Here is a 23,998-nt window from a genome sequence, read left to right on the forward strand (position 1 = left end):
AATCAGATCACACTGTGTACCCCTGTGTAAAACTCTCAAATGGTTTCCATCATTTAGAAGGAAGTTCAAAGTCTTCTAAATGGCCTCTCAGGACCTCCTTGCTTTGGCCCCTTCTTCAGTCTCATTTCTTACCACCATTGTCTTCTCCCCTTAGCTCTAGTAATACTGGTGTTCCTGCTCTTCTTTGAATGTGTCAAACTCCCTTTGTCCTCAGGACCTTTGCGCATGCTCTTCCTTTTTTCTGCCAATCTCTTACCCCAGATGTAAGCATGGTTTGATCAGAAAGGTCATCCAGGTGTCTCCTCACAAGGGACTTCTCTGACTGTCTCATCTAGAACATCATGTAGCACTTATAGCTACCTGATATATTGTATATTTACTTGAATGTTTTCTCTCTTCTCTATCAAAATACAAGCTCCTTGTGATTAGAGGTTTTATCTATCTGATTCAGTGTTTTTGTAGCACAGTCTGGAAGAGTGCCTGGTGCATTAAAAGTATTCACTATGTATTTATTGAATAAATGACTGAGTGAATCTTCTTGCCTGTTGCCAAGTGAATACTGGTGTTTGGATTTGACCAGTTGTTGAACTCAAAAGCACCTGTTAGGTACGTGCCTCTTGATGTGAGAATTTGAGAGGAAGTTACACAGGATGATGAAAAATATTGTAGACAAAGAGTGTAGTATTATTGTAGGATGATGATGTAGGGTCAGGTGGGATCTAAGTGTACTTAACATAGAAGGCCAGAGTGACAATATTTATTATAGATGCTTTCCTCAAAACCTAAAGTAGTTCATGAGGGTTCAGGGAAAAGAGTCCTCTTCATTGCTACTGCTCAAACTATAAATTGGCACCTCTGTGGTATCACTACTTACCAAAAGCCTCAAAAAGTTGCATTAATTTTGAGTCAGCAATTCCACTTCAGATAATTTAGCTTACAGAAGACATTATGAACACGAGCAAAGATTAGTTCCAAAGATAATGAACATGGTCATTTATAATAAGAAAAAACATGGAAACAATCTAACTATCCAACCACAGGGCATTGGTTATATAAATTATAGTACAATTAGACAGTGGAATTCTGTGCAGCCATTTAAAACGGAAAGAGATTCACAATAAAATGCTAAATGAAAAGAAGTTATGGAACAGTATATACTCATTAAAAATACATCTGCATATAGGAAAACTGATTTACGCTTATGTTGATTTAGCCACTTAAATGTTAACAGAGGTTATCCCTTCATGTTGGAGTTATTTGGAAATTTAAAATTTTCTGTTTCCTAACTGTTTTTTAATGTTTCTGTAGTAAATATTTATTATTTGTGTAATTAAAAATATATACCAATAAACCCCATAAAAAGTGAATGACTCGTCAAAGAGCTTCATGCAGATAAGCTCCCAATCCTTGTCTGAATATGCTCTTCATGATGCATCGTGTCTTTTCAGATTATGCATCCACTTATCTGACCGACCTTTACTGAGCACCTGCTGTTTGCCCAGCTCTGTGTTAGGCTATCCGTCCACCATGGGGATGTTGACTTCACCCAACCCTCACCACCATTGTAAGCATTTCCCTGGGATGGGGAGAGTTTCACATATCACTTCATCTCCTATTTCTCGAAGACATTTCTAAAATGGGGAGTGTCTGTATTAGCCCAACCTCAAGACTTTTCATTTTGGACAGGCCTCTCTCATGAGATTTTTGTGACAGGAGAGCTGCTCCTTGGTAGTAGAGTCGAACCTTGGGCCTGCAACAGTTTTGGCCGAGGTCTCCTCACTGTATCACTGGGCTCTGTGCCCGGCTTCCCCTGACAGAGCTCGTATGCGTACCTTGTTTTCTACCTTACAAGGTTGACCGAGGTGGGGATAAAAGGCAGCCTGCCGAGGGACTTGCACACAGAGCAGTAGCTAAAACCATGCAGTGATTTGATGTTTCCTTTCCCAGGTGTCTTGTTTAATGCAGGATCCCCAGAGCCTAGGGTATCAGCTGACCCAGAGCAGGCCCTTGATAGAACTTGAGTGAATGCTTTACAAAGAGGCCAGCTATCAGCTTACTTGTTTCTAAACTCACTGAAAGCACCCAAGAGGGAAGCCTTTTCTCTGGATTTCTCCGTATTACCAACCCGGGGATATGTGAAAATATAAGCCATTTGAGAAGAGTACTATATATGCAGTAACTCTGATACATGAAGGCATGCTATGACAAAATGGCAGAGATGAGAAGGCACATAAACAATCCCTGTAGCGTTGTAAAGATTGCAAAAGCATCCACGGATAGTTGGCCTCATCCCTGTTTAGCATGCAGGCATTTAAATGGAGACCTAAATAATATATTAAGGTTTCTGTGTTGGAACCACTCTCTGTCATTCTGCTTATCCATCCCCGAATGAGACGAATTTCCAGGGGCATGCGTAGATTGCTTTACCTCCCACCAGCAGGCCACCGCTGTAATGATCTCTCTCCTGGTGGTTGCGAAGGAGATTTTACCCTTCTGGGGGAGGTAGTTGTGGCAGTTGGGCCAGAGTTGCCACATGGTGTCCATCTGTATCACTAACCTTTAGGAAGAGAGAGCAGTGTCTACTTCTCTCCCTTCCCAGTTAGCAGAGTTTCCAGCCTTACTCAATACCCGATGCTCCCAAATTAAGCAAATATGCTTCTTTGTTCCATTTACCCCAAGAATTACCTCCCTTCTGTAAAAAACTGAAGTTCTACAGAACAGAGATGATTTCCTGTAAAGGACAGATAGGGTTTGCTCTACCTATGGGTGGCATATTCTAGTTTACCTTCTGTTTTACTTTAATTCCAGGAAAATCCTATTCCCATCGAGAAAAATATGTCAGAAAAAAACCTAGACGCTTCTGTTGTATTTGGGTTACATAATCAATTTCCCAGACCAGCTAATGAAAAGAGGTTTTATTAACCTGAGGGCAGGAGATTTCTGAAGGTGATGAGGAGCGAACCTTTTTCCCCATCGTGGCTGTGATCGCAATCATGAGACGATGCCTTCAGAGGAAGAAAGATGCTCCTTTGCCCTTTAAGACAGTCAGTAAGCTTTTACAAGCAGGCAAGCAAAGGGCACACTGTACTGTCATTTAGTTTTTAATTAATACCAAATTACAATTGCATTTTCAGAGCATCCCTCATGAGATCCACATTAGCAATAAGAGAGTTCACCCGGCTGGATATTATTGCAAAGAATACTGGGGGAATGAATAAGAGATCCAGGGATGCTATGTCAAGAGATCCAGGGATGCTATGTTGGGGGGTGGGGTGAGGGGGTGGGGAGGTAGGTGTCACACCAAAAAGAAACAAATCTCAACCAGCAGCAAAGGGGGCTCTGGAAGCTGAATGGTGCGTGTATGGCAATGAGAGTCAGTGGCCTCCTTGTGAAATGATTGTAAGGTTTTGTTCTACTTTCAAACATTTCAGAGTTGGGGGCAGCATGGCAGAGTGGAAAGAAGATGGATTTTGGAATTAGACAATCAGGTGACAATCCTATAAAACAAAAAAAGGTAGTGCCCGCCTCTCGGGCTTCAGGGAGATTAATGAGCTTGTTCTTGGAAAGTTCCAGGTACGCGATAGGTGCCTGGTAATTGGTAGGCGCTATTGCCTCTAGTTTGGGTCTGTAAATTTCTGAGACAACCTGCATAGGAGTAATTTTTTTTTTAAGAAAATGAACTTTTAGGGATACAATTCCCATCGTGATCACTACAGAGGATTTTCTCAGAACCCCTTTCTGGGGTGCTGAATGAGAGAGGAGACAGCTTATTTCTGTTCTTGGTGTTATTTTGTTGACACTTCACTGGAGGTCCTGGAGTGTCTAATGCAGAGAAGGAGGGGAAGGAGCAAGAGCAAGAACAGGAAGGAGTCATGGTGGTGGCAGTGAAACAATTTAAATCTCTATTTTGAGACCTAGTTTATTATTTTGAAAAGACCAAAAGGAATTATACTGTAATAATAACTGATTGCCTTTGAAAGATGGGAATATAAATGATTTTTTTCCCCGACCTCTCTGTATTTTCCCAAATTTCTACAGTGAGCAAGTATGTATACTTTTACAATTAGGAAAAATAAAATACAGTGGCTCCTTGTTAATTGCTTTAGCGTCATATGTCTCGTTCTGGACCTTTGAAAGAGTGATGTTTGAGGAGCTTAGCTAACTAATGGTCAGATGTAGACCAATAGGATATGAGGGGTTAAGAAGTTCAGGTTCCAGCCTCAGAAATCACCGTGGCCTTGACCACTGTAGTGCTCACAAAATGCAAAGGACAGTGTTTCATATGAGGAAATCTAGCTTAGTAAACACAAATCTAATCTTTGAGAAAGTAAAATTGTTTTACATGAGGACTCTCTTTTTCCCTGACCTCTCTTGGATTTTTGGAACTTTGTATTCCAGTGTGGGACAAAGTCTTTGTGGCCCAGCCTCTGACACAGCATTTTGGTTCACTGGGAACCTCACAGAACATGAGTATACTGGACGAATGTTAGCTTATCACACTGAGCCTGGCCCCCTGGTTCTGTGCTATCTGCAAACCCAGTAGGAACAGCCACAGGGGAACTTGTGGGCATCTTGAGCAAGTTTTAATTTAGGCAGTTATCTTCTTCAAACAGAGAGTTTTGGTTTCCACATTTTATTCACCAGGACTCTTCAGGTCAAGCAAATGGTCTCAGCCAATGCTGTGGTGCTGGCTAAGACAAGAGCGCTCCAATTAACTTTCCCACCAAAAATAACTATGGAGGATAAGCAAGGAGCCCATTGCTTTGCTCACATGGGTGAACCAGTCTGCTAATGAAAATGGTGCTGCTGACCTGGATGTGAGTAAATTTTGAAGCATGAGGAGAATACTGACGTAGCTTTTCCCCTGAAATAGACTCTGTATAGAGCTTTCTTTAGTGGGTGGGGAGGAGGTCACAGTCAAAAGAGAACTTGAAGTGTTTGAGAGGAGCATCAGATGAGGGGTGGGTATTCCAAAAGGAAGTTAATTAATGACATTGAGCAAGAGAGAAAGAAATTTAAAAAGTTAAGATTTTTTTGAGAAAGGATATAAATTCAGAGATGGGTTGTGAGAAATCAGAAGACACAGCCCTTTAAGGCCTTTGGTGAGAGAGAATGAAAAGTCATGCCATTACAGAAAATTAGTGACAACTAGGCCAGAGTCTTGAAGAGTCAGGGAGTGGTAAAGTAAGTGAAACAAGGAAAGGAATCTTTGCAGGTTGTTGAAATCCTTTTTCATTGCGTCTTTACTTGTTTATATCCACTTTTGTAATTTGCTTTCCTAATATCATATACTGTCTCTCACGCTCATGGTGAATAAAGATGATGTAGGACTTTGATGAATGTGTAGAAACCAACTGCTATGGACGGAATTGTGTCCATCCCCCAAATTCATATGTTAAAACTCTAATCCCCTATGTGGTACTATTTGGAGATAGAGCTTTTAGGAGGAAAATAAGGTTAAATGAGGTCATAAGGGTACGGTCATAATCTGATAGGACCTGGGTGGCTTTATAAGGCCCCTTGGTGGGCCTTTTAAAAAGAGAGAGAGAAAGAGATTTCTCCATCTCCGATGTGTATGCACCAGGGAAAGGCTATATGAGGACACATTGAGAAAGCAGCTGTCTGCAACCCAAAGAGAGAGTTCTCACCAGACGCTAACCATGCTGGCCTCAATGATCCTGGACTTTCCAGCCTCCAAAACTGTGAGAAATGATTTTTCGTCATTTAACCAACCCAGTCTATGGTATTTTGTTATTGCAGCCTGAGCTAAGATAGCAATGACTTTTTTTTGGGTAAAGTTCCTCTAAATTACTATGGCAGAATCGTGGCCCAGAAATTTTTTTCCTTAAGTTAGGCTCAATTACTTTCATCTCATTTCTTAAAGTTTCCTGACTGACAGAAATAACATCTCTTGGTCATTTCTCATTACTTGCAGTGACATTTTCTGCTGGGGAAAAAAAAAGAGGTCATGCTACCATATACCTTGGAAGGGCTATTTCTTCACACTCATCTGTCTTATGTAATTCCACAGTCAGCCTTGAATTGCGGATCCCTCAGAATGGGCTCTTCTTGATTCCTTTCAATTCTGAATCTTGAACAATTTTATTTTCGGTTTCCCGAGTACATATAATAAAGAATTGCGTTATACCAATCAATGTAGAAGGCTAAGCTTCTATTATAATATATGATGAATAATGCAACACTATTAATGAAACATTAACAAAATAAGAGAAGACTAAATGCTGTTTTAGAACATCCAAAAACCAAATACAATTTTTTTTAGGAAAGTATTTTATTTTTGTCTCAACAGATGAAATTCATAACCTTGTTTTCTGATAAGACAATTCAAACATACAAATCAATTACAACAATGTGCTTATCAGCTCCCCCCTCCCACCCCTGTATTTTAAAGCAACTGACAGTTTTGAAGGACACTAAGACAATAGGGCTTAGCTAAACAATATGGCAATTAAAAATGGCCCTCTAAGAAAATAATTACAATAGTTGTTGAAAAAAATTTGTCCTTTGAGCAAAATAGACTGCATGAAAAGAATCGTCATGAAATGAGGAGGATTATAGCTTCCCTTCCAATAAAAGGGAAAAGGAAATGTGTGTTAAAACCATGGTACAGAAAGCTGGGGAGTCAGACTGAAAACAACAGAAAGCCCTGGGCAATAAATTTCTCCAATAAAATGCATCCCCTTGAAGATATCCATTCAAACTCTTGTTTCATATTGAAATAAATAATTGTTCCCCCACCCCCAGCACCTGGAAGTGAATCATTTTATTATCCTTTGTTAAAATTAGTTTAATAATTTTTCCAAGCCAGCATCTTTCAAAGAGAGGGGGGTTTGCGATGAATCTTGTAGAGGTTGTATAGAGGTCATGTTAAAGATAAACCAGGCCAACTGATGGTCAATGCCATTTTAGATTCTTGTTGTAAACAGGAGTAGACATATCCTGGCAGACCTGGCACGCCCAGGGGAAGAGGGCCTCATACTCAATGACTTTGTCCAGCCACTGTAAATCCTGTAGCACCTTTGTAATAGGCCCCCAGTTCTACATACCATTCCCTCATGCTTTCATGGTAAGCCTCACAGCAGCCTTGTGAGGTAGGTAGTGTTATGGTCATTTTGAGAGATGGGGATGCAGAGATGTTAAGTAGCTTGTCCATAAAGAAACATGAACCCAGTGACAGAGCCCTGGAAACTCTTCCTCCAGATCCTTGTCTTTTTAGTACTTAACTATTCTGACTCCCTGAGAGTGAATCATTAAAGCAGGTAGGTCCTTAAAGCCAGATTAATGCCTGGCCAGTTGGACACTAAGGCCCATCTCTAAACCACATAATTTGGATGACAGAATGAATAACAGGTTGTGATCAACAAGGAAGCCAAAGAAGTTAATGTGGAGAAATGCAGGATTCAAGTGTGGACCACAATTTGATAACAACTTTATTTATTGATGTGCTGTTAAATTAAATTAAATTAATTATGATAATGGATACTCAGTAGATCTTGCATGATTAAATAGTTGAATGAATGAGTGAAAAAATGAAAGGAGATTGTGCTTGGATAACGGAAAATTAAATTTTTTAAGTATTTTAAAACAAAAGCTGGAGAAATCTGATTTCCAGTTTCTAATCAAGGATAAGAAGCAAAGAGTTAAGTAGATTCCTTAATTTTCTGTGGGCATGTATAAAAGGATATAAATACTGGCAGCGTTTAAAAGGATATAAATACATAGACATTTAAAGCGATTTTTGATATAGAATTTGTGTACTTATTGATTTAGAACCCAAGCTATGAAGATCAGTATTAGAGGCAGTGCCCCATACATAAACACCATCCATTTTCCTTCAGATGAGATTCCCTTGTATATCTACCTATTTTCTCATTGTCATTCACTTGAAAATCTGGTGCTCTCCTGTTCTTATCAGTCGCTGTTTTGAAGATACCTTGAACTAAGACAATGAACCACTCTTCTCTTGACTCACCAGCCAGGGTACACTTTTCAGTGACTTTCCGTTTCCGTGAACCCATTTTTTCACTCCAGAAGACTCAGGTCAGAACACAGTAGCCATGTGTTGAAACCAGCCCTGGGTTAATACCAGCAAATTTCTTATTCAGGGCCGTGGAAGGCTCTTGAGATCACTGATGTAGAGGCAAGCGGATTCTCCAGGTGTTGCTAAAATAGAAGCTCTAATGTAAATCAAGATGGTGGAACTGACTTGATAATCTCTTTGCGTGGTACATTTGTTCTGTGTTCAGTGAATTAATTCCCAGTGAGATGTTTGAACTGATACACAGTGAAGCTTAAAGAAGCTCTAGACACCATAGTATGGATTTGTGTGTGTGTTTAAAGAAGTGTTTATCTAACTTTCGTGAGAGCCCTGAATGTACATAATAGATGTAACCTATTAGTTTTTTGTATATCCAGCTAATAGCCCGTGGCTAAAGGAACAGATTAAATGTAGTGAATTGCCTCTGTGCTATGGTACTAGCGTGCTTGATTTCTTGTGCTTAGGAATAAAATGACTAGTGATGCTGCAGTTAGAAAAGGCTCATATAAATGTTACCTTTGTCTTAGAGTGGGATCTGGCAAATAGATTTATCTCCCAATGTGACAATGAACAAAATTATTCAATATATTCAATTTAGACCTAACTTTTGCAGTCATATATAAGATTTAGGTCTTTCAAGTAAAGAGGTAACGTGTTTAGTAGTATGTTGCTTTTTGTGGAGACTCTCCTTGGTCTTTCATCTCTTGGACCCTGACTCCTTAGTGACTATGTTCTGTTCTTAGTTTTTCTTGTTAGAGGCCAAACAGAAGAGTGAGAATCCTCAGGTAAGCCACATATTTTCCAACTGCCTTTTCTTTTTCCTTATCTTTCTCCAGATGGTTCTTAGTAATATGTACGTCTGTATGCATGTATGCATGTGTATATGTATGTGTGTGTATATCTGGCATTTGTACATTTAGAGAGAAGAATATTTAGAGAGATTTGACATGTCCCAACATTTTGATTTACCCAGTTGAGAGTATTATGGAATGAAACAATGCCTGCATAGCTGTACCAAGGGATTTCCTTCTCAATCCAAATTTTTTGATAGACGGTCCTAATTTTTGCATTTAGTTGTTTATACGAGTTGAAGAAAGGCACCAGAGCGACAAGCCCTAGCCGCCAGGGTTTTCAGCTTTTCCACCAATCAGTGGCAGAATTCTTAGCTAAATTTCCCTTCAGGAATCCCATTAAGGTTGCTCAATTTCTTTCTTAACTTAGCCTTATTCCACATTAATTTTCACATCCTGGGTTTTAGGTCTGACAATGAGGTAATTAGGAAAAGAATATTGGGTTGTATCATAAACTTAACTGCCTTAAAGGGAGTAGGTCGGAACTCCTAACTTTTATTTCGACTATACCAAATGACACAGAAACATTAGCAGCCAGATAGTTGGAGCAGTATGCTCATGACTGAGGCAAATAAGGGGAAAAAACAAACCCCAAAACCCTCCAAAAACACAAAAGTATGATGAGTTTCTAAATTTATGAAGCAGCACATGGCCGGAATGTCTTTCTAAGTACAAAGGCAGAAGCCAGGCTGCTGAGATAAAAGTATGTTTAGCTTTCATTTAAAAATTTGACTTTATTGTATGAGCTTCTTCCTATTGTGTTAAGTACAAGTCAAAGTATTGGGCCCATCTTCTCCCTGATCAGTGAATTTACCGGATAACCTAACTTGGGATTTATTCATTGGCAGAGGTATGTACCCAACACATTCAAAACCGTGTTCATGAAAAATCTTTGTTTTAGTCATGCTAGTTTAGTAATATAAAATGAAAGCCTGCTATTAGAGGTGTGACTCTTACCCAAGCAGCTCTGGCATTACAAGAAAATCTTCAAGGAGAAGGCAATCCCTCTGTGACGGCAAGCTCTTCATTTTGCAATTAAGGAATAGCAAAGGGGCCTTTTGTGAATTTCCTGCTAGCAGTCTCAGAACTTGAGTATTTGCTGTGCCTGGAGGTGAATCCCCGGCTTTCTTGTCATTTATCAATACGACTTCCAGGTACCATTCCTGTCAGCTTTGAGCTTCTCCCTCCACTTATTCCCTCTTCACTGGAAGACAGCTAACAAGTTACAGGGGGTGAAGATGATACCGTAAAATGACAGCTCCCTGAGCACATCTCCCTAAAGCTCGTTCCATCAGGTCCCAAAAATGAGGAGAGAGTACCTCCATTCTCAGCAGAAAGATTGCACAAGAGCAGTTTGCACATTTTCCATTCTTTTCTTCTTTAACACTAGACAACCTTCTCTTCCTCTTGTTACCAATTTGTCTGAAGATGAGAGAAAAGATTTTCTCTTTTTAATTTTTGTGCCTTCCTATCTTACACGATGTCTTGAATCCTTGATAGAAGATGTTGTTGTATATATGCCTTGCTGAATGCTTCAGTTCTTGCTCAAATATATTTCATGCCGAAAGTCATATCTATTACTTGCTCATGTAAGCAAGTCAAATGAGTTCGACATAATTTTGCAAGTGATACAGGATTTATCTTTACTAAAGTAGAATATCTTTATAGTGTGGTTGATACGACCTAGATCTTCACAAGTCAGACCATGGCCCTTGGTAATTTTGGAAGAACATGATAGCCTAGCTTCTGATTCCTCTGAGTGGTCTCCACCCACCCTGGAGTTAGAATCAAATTCCACTGGACCTGCTTCTTCTCTGACTGGAGGTTATTTGTAGATTATTTGATCTAATAACAGTGTTAAAGATATTTAAGCAACCTCATGTTCCCCGTAGGGCTCATATAACCTACCTCTTTCCATAAGGAAATATTTTCTGATATATGACTCCAATTGTCTTTTATTACATTTCCTTTCTTAAGAATACCCCACTGGATTTAACTGAGATGCCAGATGCTTAAGCCCTTTACATCAGTAAGGAAAACACATCCTCTTAACTAATTTTACATGTTAAGAAAATAAGTTAACTTGTTTTTACATGTTGAAAAGAACATGCCCACAACAATAAATCAATAATAGTGAGATACAAACCTAAATCAAGATACTTTTGTCATTAGCGCTAATTTTTTGAATAGAAACAAGTTATCAGGCATTTTAAAAAAGTTTTGTAGGTCGTTGCTTAGTAGCTTCCAATCATGGGATATTCCCAGAATAAGATTTTCATAAAAGACATTAAAGAAAAACATAGACACACATTCTATTTCTTTTTTTCACCTTCTGCTCAAGGTTAACAACTTTTAAAAGTTACATTTTAAACACATAAAAAAACAAACCACCTTACCCCACATATTTATATATGTATATATAAACAATAGCTTTTTAATTAATTATGATTTGGGGCATTCCATACCATATGGAAAAGATATAAGACAATTGACTTGCATATCAAACAACCCACGTGTGTGTGGTACACCAGATTTTATAACCTTAGGAAAACAGAGTGTTTTCTTCTAAATAGCCTCTAAACAAAGTTTGTTCATGTCTCAATTCATATTTCTTGTCATCACATAGATATGGATATGAATCACTGTGTGGCTGGACACACATTGTTGTAAAGACTGGGAGAATTTTTTTTGCAAGTCTGAATTAATCTCCTGCTTAATCATTATTTGTTGAGTATGTGGTATTGTAGAGTGTATTGATTATATTACAGTGGAGGTTGAAGATATTAAAGCAATTTCGAATAGGAAGTGTGCAAGAAAATGAAAAAAGTTAACATGGCAACCAAATTTCTGCCTTTTTTTTGTAGAAACAGGCAAAAAATCTTTGACTCAGACCCATTTTCAGTATGGAAAGATATCTTTGAAGCTTATTGGAATTAATATAGATAACCAATTTAGTAGACTATAAATTTGCATTTTTGTTGTCTTCTAATGGCTATTTTGCATATTAAAGGTAAAGCCTCCCTTAAAATATGCAGTACTCTCTTGATTAAGCCAGCTCCTTTCTCATTCTGCTAAGGCTATAAATAAAGCTTCTATTTAAGGCTGGTATTATATCAACCCACCTGCTTCCAGAAGAGAGAGAGAGAAAAAATCAGAATCACTCAACCTGCAGATTGCTGTCAGCTTGTGATTCTGTGAACGGGAAGTCTTAACGTTTAAAGTGTTATGTGAGATAGGCTGGAAGGTGTTTTTTTTAAAAAGCAATTTCCAGTTTAACAATTACCCAAGAATTTCTGAGTACCAATGAAAAAAGACTAATCCCTGGAGAGAGCCTTCATTGATGAGGTATGACAGCAGCTAGGAGGTGACATCGGTGAGTAAGGCAGAGCTGGAGAATGAGGGATCATTTCGATTGTGGGCTCAGGAAAGGAGGCAGGAGTGTGAGGGAATACCAAAGCTTTCCTCTCTCTGTGGGCTCTCTCAGGGGAGTCTGTTGTCCTGGGTCTCTTCCTGCTTCCTGTTCAGGATGTTCTCCAGGGAGATGCGGTGCGGGGAGGGAGAAGAGGATTAAGGACCTTGGCAAGCTGCAGAAGGGCAGTCTGGGGCACATGCAAGGTTTTCTTGAAGAGATTCTCATATTTTGAAAGGGGAACATCAGCTCCAGGTCTGTTTTAGAAAAATAAACCTTTTACAAACTCCTTAATCATGTCTTTTTCTTTTTCTTTTTGACGCAAACATTTTATCCTAGGCAATCTGTTGAAAAGCTCCCACAAAATAAGCAGTTTTCATTCTCTAACATTTTTTGAGAAAATATGCAGCTACATTTACTGCTCCTGAAACAGACAAACCAACTTCAGATTTGAAAACCTGCCATTAATTGTTGACTTAAAACATAGTTTACTTGGCTAAATCTTGCAAGTCTAGACTGAAGCCTGGACCCAGTTTTGTTAGGTAACACCGCTAAATATCATGGCTAATCAACCATCATTCGAGCATGTGGACCTAGGTGGTGAAGCTCTCCCTTCCCTGGGGTCCTACTTGTCCTGGAGTGAGAATGAGCAGGCTCTCTTGGGAATGGCTTTTGAAGGAATTAACGGGAGAACAACTGAGAGATTCATGTCAAGTGTTTGCCAAACTACCAGGAAACACCCTCTGTTCCCTCACCAGAGCATACAATTCTGAAATCTTCAAGTGAGATAGGATTTCATTCCTTAAGGCTTTCCACACACAAAGGCTGAATAACTCCCAAGCTCCTCAATCAGAAAATATGAAGAATTTTAGCAGAAAGGATGAAGCTCCCAAAGCCAGTGGTGGAAAGTCAATGGAAATAACCACGTACATGATGCACTAGCCTAATGAGGCATGTTTCTAGGACCTAATACCAGTAATAAAGATGATAAATCTTTACCTAAGGACTGAATAGAATGACTAGCTTTGGCTTACAGGTTTTGTTACTAGGTTCAAAAACCACAGAATCTATTTGGAATAGCTCATGTGAGCTATAAAGGTGACCAGGACATAAGGAATAGGGATAAAAAAGACACAGATGAAAGTTAAAGAAGACCATAATCTTTGATACTTCTTCAGTTAGAAGATAATAACTATAAAATTAAGTTTTGGAAATAGGATTAAAATGGATCCAAGATTCACTCTGCAACCTTTCTTTAAACCCTTGATGTATCTTTCTGTCAAGCCGTAGCTTTCTAAGCTGAAAATGATGAATCTTTTCTTTCCTAGAAAGCCTCAAGACATATTCCATGTTGTTGAACAGCTTCTGAGCACAGTCCCTGAAGTTAGAACAAATGTCTTGACATAGAGATGAAGGGAGACCTGGAAGGGTAAGTTAAATTACATGGGGCTCTACTCAATGTTCCTTCGAGATCACATCCTCTCTTTTGCAGTTTCTAATATGTATTTGTTCCTACTTGCGTCATGGAAAATGACAAAAGTCAAGCTTCAATGTAGATGAGATTTAAATAATCTTTTAAAAAAAAGTCATAGAAGACTGTAACTTCCGGGCTGCTCTGAGAACTGAGGAGAGCAGAATATTTGACAGAATAATGAAATACGAATCCACCTTCAACATTGTAGGGCAAATCCTGAATGCCTTTGTGCTACTGTGATGTTGTTGGTGACAAGCAAAGTTTCTGAGAAACTTGAGCAAAACCAGAGTTCTGACAAATGTCCTCAGGAACTAGGACGCCCAAGTCTTGGCAATTCTTGTTTACATTTTCAAACTTTGAGAATATTTGAAAGGCTTATAATTATAAGTGCAATGAAAATGGAAAGAGGTTAAACAAAGTGAGTAATATGAGAATTTGGAAAAGTAGAACTCCCTTGCCAGGAACACATTAGGCCAAATCATTTGGTGAGTTGCCATACTCTAATAACAGGTATATCAGACATTTGGGGACCTGGATCAAGTCTCTCAGACTATTAGGGCTCTAGTCAGGGAATTTTTGCTTCAAGAGATTTAATACCTAGAGAGAAAATACTTTTCTGAAAATGCTTAATGCACATATTCAGAGAACTGGTCAACCCAGAACTAAATGCTGAGCCAAACCAACTGCATTTCTTCTTAGGATACTTTGAGAAAAATCCTCTGGGAAGAAGATGACTCAGAGATGACTGCTAAAGGGAAACTTTGGCCCATGTGTTGCTCGGAGCTGTTGTTCTCTACCATGGTCTAGGATGATCTAAGCAAGAAGTAATCTGAAGCCATAAGGGAAAATTCCCTTTGTGAAACTCAGTACGAGAGCCCCAGAACTACAGTCAATGGAACCCAAGATCAGAGCTTTGTAGACGTAAAAAGGAACCTAAGATCTGTACCAATAGTGAGAATGTAGAAAATTAAGTGGCCATTCAATTAACTGTAAGTCCATTACTATGATGCTTCGGGAGAAAGTAGTAGTCTCCTAGCGATATCTGGCCAATATATTTTTATGATCAGATCACTTATGCAGGTGGTGTATATTTTGCAATCTGTTGGGGACCAATTCAAATAGTAATTTTACTCTTATTAGGAACACTGGGTTTAGAAACACTTCTGAAGAGTACTACTTTAGTCTAGTGTTGACCAAACTGGGTTCTATGGAAGTCTACTTTTTCAAGGTGTTAACAGTTACATCATAAAAAGAAGTGCTTCAGGCTCAACTAAATTAGAGAAATCTCAGGGTAAATAATATTAAGCTGAATTCTTGTTTACAGGACTTTTCAGCAGATTTATTAGGCTCATATGGATTTTGAATCTCCAAGAGGTGGTTACAGAATGCAGCATTTTCCCAACTTATTTGTCTATGGGACTCTTTTTTGGAAGAATGCTTATTAATATTTTAAACACCTGTTGTTCCACGGATCAGAGTATGGAAATGCAATCTTTCTCTTCCAATGGAATAATAACTAAATCTTTTAACTAAATCTTTTCATGGATGGGTTAACTTTAATCCACTTTCATTTGACTAAGATGTTTCTGGTGAATTTTTATTTTCACAGAAAATAGCAGTTAGAATCACAAAGCCCTTTTATTAATTGCTGTCTCTCTTATTTTTGTTGTTGTTTATCTTGGACAATTAGTGAAGTCCTCCACAAAATGTTACAAAATAAAGTATTTTCTATTAACTTTTGCAAGAGTCTCTCTCCACTTTGTGTTCTTTTTTAAATTTGGAAGACCCCATTCCATTTGTACACAAGTTGGAAATGTGATAAAATTTACAGCAGATCTTGATTTGTATTGTTAGATATAAACAAGGTAATTGCCACAAGTAGGAAATGAATTTCTCAAAGATCTATGATAATCACTAGGAAAGTCAAATGAAAAATGACTCAAACAGGCAATTCTTCAATCTTTCTGTCTCATTTTTCACCCTTTGTTAAGGGAGAAATGGGCGTAACTGTGCGATTGCCTGATAGGCAAAACAGTTTCTGGAACTGTCACTTTTTTATTAGGCTCAATTTAATTTTACTGAAGTTCCTCAAAATTTCAAATACTGAAAAAAGAAGCCAGCTTTTGGAAAGTTAAACCCCCAATCTGATATGTCAAAAACAGACCCAGGAGACCTTCTGCTCCATCTTACATGCTCTCCAAAAGCGGGCTCATTTTCCGGTCCCTCTCAAAATGTGTAAAGTGTAGAAATTTCACATCTGACCTATGCTGCTTAAATATATCACACTTCATGAATACACTCCATAGTCAATTCTTTCTCAGATCATACAAATAAATGCTTTGAAAGCCATTCACTCAACAAATGGAATGGAATTTGGCCAAATGGAATTTTGTCTCATTTGAACCAGATCGTTGATGGTAATGGCATGATGCCATCTTTTAAAAAACTATAATGTTTTAACTTTGAGTAACAATCATTAATACAAACTAAATTGGGCAAATACCCTTGGGTCAGAGGAGTAAATGTGTCAGCACAATTTAACATATTTATAGGGGTGTAATCTCAGCTTTCCTCCGTAGAGAAAAAAAATCAGTAAGTGCTTTTTAATCCTCCTTGTTTCTCCTCACTTCTTTAAAAACAAGACAGATTCCTCTTTTCTGCACAAGATAATTTTCAAAATAAAAACCAATATCTACTTGGTAAGGAAGCAGGGAGAAACCCCGAAACTGCCCATTCAAGGTAACACTGTGCGGATAGTATTTAAATAGACAACATCAGAGCAGCAGGAGCCGGGTGTTTCCATTGAGTGGGAGCAGTCCAGCCTTCAGACGGCTACCACTTTCTACACAGATCTGTAGTTGGATTAACATCATGTGTGTATGGATCGCCCTGGTTTGTGGTGGTATCTGAGAGAAACTCCTTATCCAGAGAGCTTTTAAAAATCTGAGTTCTTGATCTCGGCTACGAGGTGAATATAACCCTATGAGCATATGTAACGATTACATCCTCTTCCATTTTTTATTAACCCATTAGTAGCAACGGATGAAAGTAAAACCAAGTTGTGGTTAAATGGACTGTTTTCATCATTAACACCTACCTTGCATTTTACAGGTATAACTAGTGGTGCGCCACCTTCTGGAGAAACCGAGGGCTTTGTTACAGTAAACTGGTCCAGTGTGATATTACAAGTATAAAAAATATTCCATTCTGTATCAAAACTAGGCACATGCCTTTATTTATAGTAACAGAAGTTAACACAGTTGAGCAGTTTTGCCTTGGGTCCTGTTTTCTCGGCATCCTACATCGGACAAATGCAACTTTCAACACATCTCTGCCCATAACTCCAGGGATCTAGTCTCAGGGTTATCTGCATGTAAAGGAAGGTGAAATCACACATGGATCTATAGTGGAGAGTAACTAAAAGCATAACCTCTCATTCATATTGCTTTAAAACATATACAGCATATATGTTTCAAAAAAAAAGAAGAGTAAAGAATATATTAATTTCTTTGTGGTGTTGAACCAACAATATGGTATGATGCAAGGCTTTAACAAATGATAATCATAGATACAAATTTTTCTGTAGAATATGTTTTAGACAAATGTGTCTTTTTAATATGTAAATCCTACATTGTAGGTTCTTCCTTTTTATTTTTTCTTTTGTTTTTGCAGTGGTAGAAAATGTTGAATAACTGTCCATGAGCATGAGTCAAAGGTTCAGGTCATTACTGAGATCCCCAGAATGCCAATATTTGCAATGCAAACAATTAGTATCCCACTGTGTGAAGGGCTCTGACACGTGCCTGCCTGCCTCTCGGTGGAGAGTTTCCATAAGAAGTCCTCCTGCTTCCATGGACCCTGCTTTGACACAGGGGCAGCTGCACTAAGCTGCCTTTTAATCTAGGAATTTACTGTGCCAGGCTGTCTTACTGGTTACCAACAATGACACAGAAACAATAGTGTGAGTGGTAGACCCTCAAATCATTTTCATGTTGAACCTCCTGGGTCCAGCCACCTCCCCTTCCACAACAGCACCATTGTTTTTTCGGGGCACATACTCAAGGTCAATGCTGTTTTTGTGCTTGCCTTTCCCTCGGCTCCACACAAAAAGGAGGAGAAAACAAAATAAAACCACTCCCAGGAATGTGAAACAGCCCATGGCTGTAGACACTAGTATTGTTTTAAGGTCCAGGGAAAAAGTATTGGCATTGGTGCCATTGGAAATGGTGTCATTGGAGTCGGTCATGTACATTGGGGTCCTGTTCGCATAGAGGAAGCGGTCTGAAGCGAATCCTTTCACAGTTAAGGAGGCTGTGAAGGTGTCATTCCCAGCAGCGTTGCTAGCAATGCAAACATACATCCCACTGTCTTGATCCTGGGCAAAGCGGATTTCCAAGGTGCCATCGCCCAAGACAGTGGCTCTTCCATTGGACTTGGTGGTGATAAAACGCCTTCGAGGGGTCACCCAGGAAATCACAGGCTGAGGGTCTCCATCAGCGCTGCATTCTAACTGGACCGTCTGCCCTTCATCCACTAGCAGATGCTGCAACTTCTTGTCACGGATTTTGGGTTTTTTGCAGGTAAAGTAAAAAGAAAGGGCAGTGCTATGGAAATCCTTGAATGACCTCTCACGAATGGTGTCTGGGCCAGCACACATGGGCTGCTGGCCACCAAACTGCAGAGTGGGATGCCGCTGCAGGATCCAGAGGAGACGGCAGTCACAGGCCAGAGGGTTGTTATTAATACTCAGGACCTCCAAAGCCCTAGGGGAGGAGAAGACATTCTCTTCCAAAGTTTCCAGTAGGTTCTGAGACACATTGAGCACACGAAGGAAGCGGAGCCCTTGGAAGGAGTGAGGCTCAATGGTGCGGAGCTGGGCCCCCACTATATGAAGCTCCTGAAGGCGGATCAGGTCAGAGAACATGCCTGCTTCAATAGTGCTGATGGGATTGTAGGAGAGGTTAAGGTGGGTCAGATATACCAGGTGTTTAAAGGCAAGGAAGGGTACAGTAGACAGGTTGGTATTGGTGATCGAGAGGGATGTGAGGTTGAGACCATATAGGCTATTGGCAGGCATCATATCCAGTAAAGGCCAATAGTCAATCTCTAGGTGTTTCAGGTGGAACAATCTTTTAAAGGCATACACGGGCATATTGTTGATATTGAGATGTTTCAGATGCAGGCTGATGAGGCTGCGGAGGTGGGAGAGGGCTTCTGTTGGTACTGCTGTTAGGTTGCATTTCTCCAGGGTGAGTTGCTCCAAGCTAAGCAACCCACTGAAGGCCCTGTGTGATATATAAACCAAATCATTGTCTCCCACTTCTAGAGACTTCAGGTTATGCAGATCTTGGAACATGTAGTCCAGTAAAATGACAATCTTATTCTCACTAATGTCAAGCTTGGTGAGGTTGGATAGCCCTGTAAATACCCCCAATGGGACCAACTTCAAGCGATTGCCTTTTAGGCGGAGGGAACGCAGGTTGAAGAGATTGTTAAATGCTCCTGGCTCCACATTGGCAATGATGTTGTCACTCAAGTCTATCTCCTCCAGCAGAGGATATGATATGAATTCTTCAGGGTTGACGCTTTTTAGTCTATTCTTGCTGAGGTCCAAGATTTTGGTCTCAATGGGAATGCCCTCTGGGATGGCGATCAACCGCCTTCTGTGGCAGCTAACAGATTTGTTCTGGGCAGAGCACTCGCAGCGAGCAGGGCAGCCAATGGTGGATCCCATGAAGATTAACACCACAGCCAGACCCAGGAATGGCTGCCAACATGATGTGGCCGTGTGAAGCATGACTCCACTTCTTAGTCTACACCTTGGTCACGGGTCTGCAGGAGAAGGGGCAAAAGAGGGCAGGAAGAGAAGTTGAGTTAGGACATAGATAAGTAAAAGGACATGAATAAGACAGCAAGGACAATGGAAAGGACCCTGGATTTGGAAGCACACAGATCTTGGCATAAACCTGAGAGTTGCCATTATTAGCCAATTGTCTTGGATAAGTTGCTTTCCCTTCCTGTTCTTCAGTCTTCTGGGTTGTAATGGAGATAATGGGCATGGTGATAGCAGCTTCCTCAGTGTCTGACAACTAGAAAGAGACAAGTACAGTGTCTGGCACAGACTGGGAGCCAAAACAGCGTACATTTCATCAGAGGCTCTATTTTGAACTCAAATGACAGAAACAGAGGTCAATGATGAAGAGGAAACATATTCAGTTTGAAGCAGTGTCTGTGTCTCTCATGTTTAGGATGTCATCCTCTGTTCAAAATGAAGCTAACAGAAGCTTAGTCAACATCAGGCCCCTTGGTTCAAAGGACAAAATAAAGTTACATTCAATGCAAGAGGTCGGGACATTTTTCTTCATATTTAAATTTGTTATTTAAAAAAAAAATTCAATTAGAAGGTATAGCTCTTTTGGAATGCAGTAAATTTTGATTTATGAAAGAGTTTTCTTTTGTGAGGTAAACAAAAAGTTCCTCAAAATCTCCTTGTATTCTTTGCGTTTATCATAGAGATGAGGCAGAATGGAGGTACCCTAATGGCTATGATGATAAAAAGGCTTTCTTTAAGATTTTAGGGTAAATGTTGAAGAGTGGGAAGAATCAAAATTTTAAGAAAAAAATGTTTTTAGATAACAAGTGAACTCTCATTCTTTCGTATTCAAATTCAAACCCAGCAAACCTGTAAACTGAAAATACATAGCTATCAAATGAGATCGGAAATGAGTATGTTTCAATGCTGATAGTTAAGCAGACATTGACCTTACTGCTCAACTGAATAGCAGGAGGTGTGTTGAGCTGTGTTTCTCAATCTGAGACCCTCAGGAGTACGCCTCATCCACAAACACTATATTTTACACAAGGTTAAGTAGTTTAATATGATATGTTTAGATAAAAAGGTATTTGCTAAACTTCAATATTCACTCCTGAATTATAAAAGAACAAATAGTATAAGAGTACAATTCTCTAATCACAGAGTTTACACATATGTCTACATGCACAGCTCTATCTATCTAAATCTAAACAAATCTGTCTGTAAAGAAATAATTAGGATCCAACTCAATGGTGAATCACTAGAAAAATGCCCCAAAATGTAGAAACAAGGCAAAGACTCAGAAAGCACTAGCAAAATCGATTGCATAGGAACATAAGAGTTAAAATTATTGGAAAAGATGTGGCAAAGCTATCATCGTTTGTAGATCAAATTACAATGCGTGTCTTAAAAATCAAAGGAAATCAACCGAAAAATTATTAGAACAAATTAGAGAATAAGTAAGTTAATATTTTACAAAATAAAAATATTTTTTTATATATAAAAACTAAAAAAATATTACTATAAAGAATGATTTCAGTCACAGCATCCCTGGAAAAAAAAATCAGTTTCTTTAGACTAAACTTAACAAGAACTACACAAAATTAATATGAACTATTCAGCTCCACTGAGGAAACAAAATGAAACTTACTAAAAAGACGGATATACTATGTATTTTAATAGAAAGATCCAATATTGTTAAGGACACTAATTCTTTCTCAGTAAATACATATATTACAAAGATAATATTTTGGATTTGAAAAATTAATTTTGAAGTTCATTTGGAAGACTATGAATACGTGAATAATCAGAAACATTAAATAGTAGTAATGAAAACAGACTTACCCTACAAGATATTTAAACATAAGTTGCAAAACTATAATAATAAAACAGCATAACGCTGAAACAAAAATATATAGTCAATGAAACAAAGAGTAAGGAATTATATTTGAAATATATTTGAAAAGTCAGTATATGCAAAAGGTGGCATTTTAATTCAGTTAGAAAAATATTAATGATTGGCTAGACATTTAGTGGGAAAAGCTGCACACTACTTGACTTGCTCAAATAAAATAAGTTCCAAATGAATTAAGAATTAAAATTCAAGAACAAATAATATACTAGAAGAAAATTCAATAATTTTATAATAAGAGGTGAAAAGCATTTTCTATGAATAAAACTAGAAATCATGCAAGAAGTGAACAGTCTATTTGTATACGTTTAAAAAATAATAGTAGAACAAGCAAATAAACAATACACAGACACACACAAAGGCAGTTGCTAAACTGGAGAAAATATTAGACTCGTATAATAGATGATGGATTAAAAGTAGTAGTAAATAAACAGCTCTTATTAATCAATAAGGAAAAGAGGTGAATGTCAATAGAAAATTAGGCAATGAATATAATACAAACTAAAAACAGCTACTAAATACTAAAAAATATGACCAACTTCACTAGTAAGCAAAGAAATGCAAATTAAATAACAGAGGTATATCATTTTTGCTTGTCGGATTGACAAAGCTCAATAATTATTTTTACCCAGAATTAACATGGGTAGAAGGAACTGATAGAAGGAGCATAAACTGGTATAATCTTCAAGATGTTCAGGTATAAAAACCAGGAGGTTAATTGGTATATTAAATTTAAATATATCTAAGTTCAATATTTTCATCCCTTTGAGCCTTTTTTATAATTTTTAAAAACTACCTTAGGGGGCTGGCCTGGTGGTGCAGTGGTTAAGTTCGCATGTTCCACTTCTACAGCCCGGGGTTTGCCAGTTTGGATCCCGGGTGCGGACATGCACACTGCTTGTCAAGCCATGCTGTGGCAGGCATCCCATATATAAAGTAGAGGAAGATGGGCACGGGTGTTAACTCAGGGCCAGTCTTCCTCAGGAGAAAAAAAAAAAAAAGAGGAGGATTGGTGGCAGATGTTAGCTCAGGAGTAATCTTCCGCAAAAAATAAAAAAATAAAATAAAAGTACTTTATTGAGGTGGGATTGACATACAAAAGGCTGTACATAGTTAATGTATACAACTTCATGAGTCTGGAGATAAGGATACATCTGTAAAACCATCACCATAATCTATGCTGTAAACATATCCAACACCTCCAAATCTTATGAATCCTTTTTTTTCTAGAGATGTATAATATGGAAATAATTTAACTAATATACGTAGACGTTTGGTACAGATTCATCTGGCTTCAGTCTGTTCTTTTAATATTTTTATCTTCTTAAGGTGGAACCATAGATCATTGATTTTGGACTTTTCTTCTTCTCTAATAGCAGCTTTTAAAACTTACAAATATCCCCCATGCATTGCTTAACTGCATTCCACAAATTTTAATATATATTTAAAAAGTAATCATTCAGTCAAAAGGTTTTTCTAATTTACTGTGCGCTTCCTTTTTTCACTCATGGGTGGTTTAGGATTGAGTTAGATTATTTCCAAGTATTGAGATCTTTTCTAGAATCTTACAGTTTTTTAAAATTTCTATTTAATTGTGTTGTGATCAGAGAACAGATTCTGCAAAATTTCAGTCTTTTGAAATCTCCCGAGATTGTTTCACAGACCAGCATACAATCAATCTTGGTGACCATTCCATGTGCACTTGAAAAAGATGTGCATTTAGGTGGCCCAGTGTTTCGTTGGTTCGAATCCTGGGCGCGGACATGGCGCTGCTCATCAAACCACGCTGAGGCAGCGTCCCACATGCCACAACTAGAAGGACCCACAACGAAGAATATACAACTATGTACCGGGGGGCTTTGGGGAGAAAAAGGAAAAAAATAAAATCTAAAAAAATAAAAGACGTGCATTTGCTGTTTTTGGGTGTAGTGGTCTGTAAAAGTCATTAAGAATAACATGGTTGGTTGTGTTGTTCAGATTTTCCAAATCCTTATTTTTCAAAAGTTATTCTGTCAATTGCTGAGAGATGTCTGTAAAATTCTTCAGCTATGAATGTAAATTTGTCTTTATCTCCCTAAGTGTTGTAGGTTTTTGTTTCGTGTATTTTGAAGCTCTGATATTAAGTACATGTTTGATTTCTGATGTATCAATCTTGTGAAATGTGAAACAAAACAGGGTCACTTATGTCTAAGAGCTTTAACATGGAGCTGGGAAGCCATTAAGGAAATGGGCCTTGTGCAGGTCCTCATTGTCCTCATCGGGCAGAATGCGAACTTTTGAACTGAGTAATGCTGAAAGAAACCTGCAGCTCATCACAGGGAAGGACTTCTGCCTTCTTCTAGGTATAGTTTTAGCAGTCAATTATGTTTACCCAAGATTACCTTTCTGTGGACAATTTCAATTAACATTCTTTGTAATGTAAACCTCCCTTTTTTACCTTTAAAAACCCCTGCCTCTTATTCCCTAGTGGGACAGTATTTG

The 23,998-nt window shown here is 38.5% G+C and overlaps 1 protein-coding gene and 1 long non-coding RNA gene across 10 annotated transcripts in view; one reads left to right on the forward strand and one right to left on the reverse strand.

Annotated features, from left to right (window-relative positions):
* The first annotated feature begins 4,657 nt into the window (after positions 1 to 4,657).
* Positions 4,658 to 15,533, forward strand: LOC139078724 (uncharacterized). Its single transcript, XR_011531753.1, has 3 exons — positions 4,658 to 4,817; positions 13,648 to 13,748; positions 14,493 to 15,533. It is a non-coding gene; the product is annotated as an uncharacterized lncRNA (long non-coding RNA).
* Positions 15,534 to 16,890: 1,357 nt separating this feature from the next.
* Positions 16,891 to 23,998, reverse strand: part of LINGO2 (leucine rich repeat and Ig domain containing 2) — a 1,108,854-nt gene continuing 1,101,746 nt past the window's right edge. For 6 of the 9 annotated variants that reach the window (XM_070590583.1, XM_070590581.1, XM_070590585.1 and 3 more), the window contains one exon: positions 16,891 to 19,625. In XM_070590583.1, coding sequence (XP_070446684.1) covers positions 17,770 to 19,590 — 1,821 coding nt within the window. In that variant the 5' untranslated portion in view covers positions 19,591 to 19,625 and the 3' untranslated portion in view covers positions 16,891 to 17,769. The remainder of the gene's footprint in view (positions 19,626 to 23,998) is intronic. The other 3 variants (XM_008524098.2, XM_070590588.1, XM_070590587.1) reach the window with 1 other exon arrangement.

This window comes from Equus przewalskii, chromosome 22 (genome assembly GCF_037783145.1).
Source record: "Equus przewalskii isolate Varuska chromosome 22, EquPr2, whole genome shotgun sequence".
NCBI classification, from domain to species: domain Eukaryota; kingdom Metazoa; phylum Chordata; class Mammalia; order Perissodactyla; family Equidae; genus Equus; species Equus przewalskii.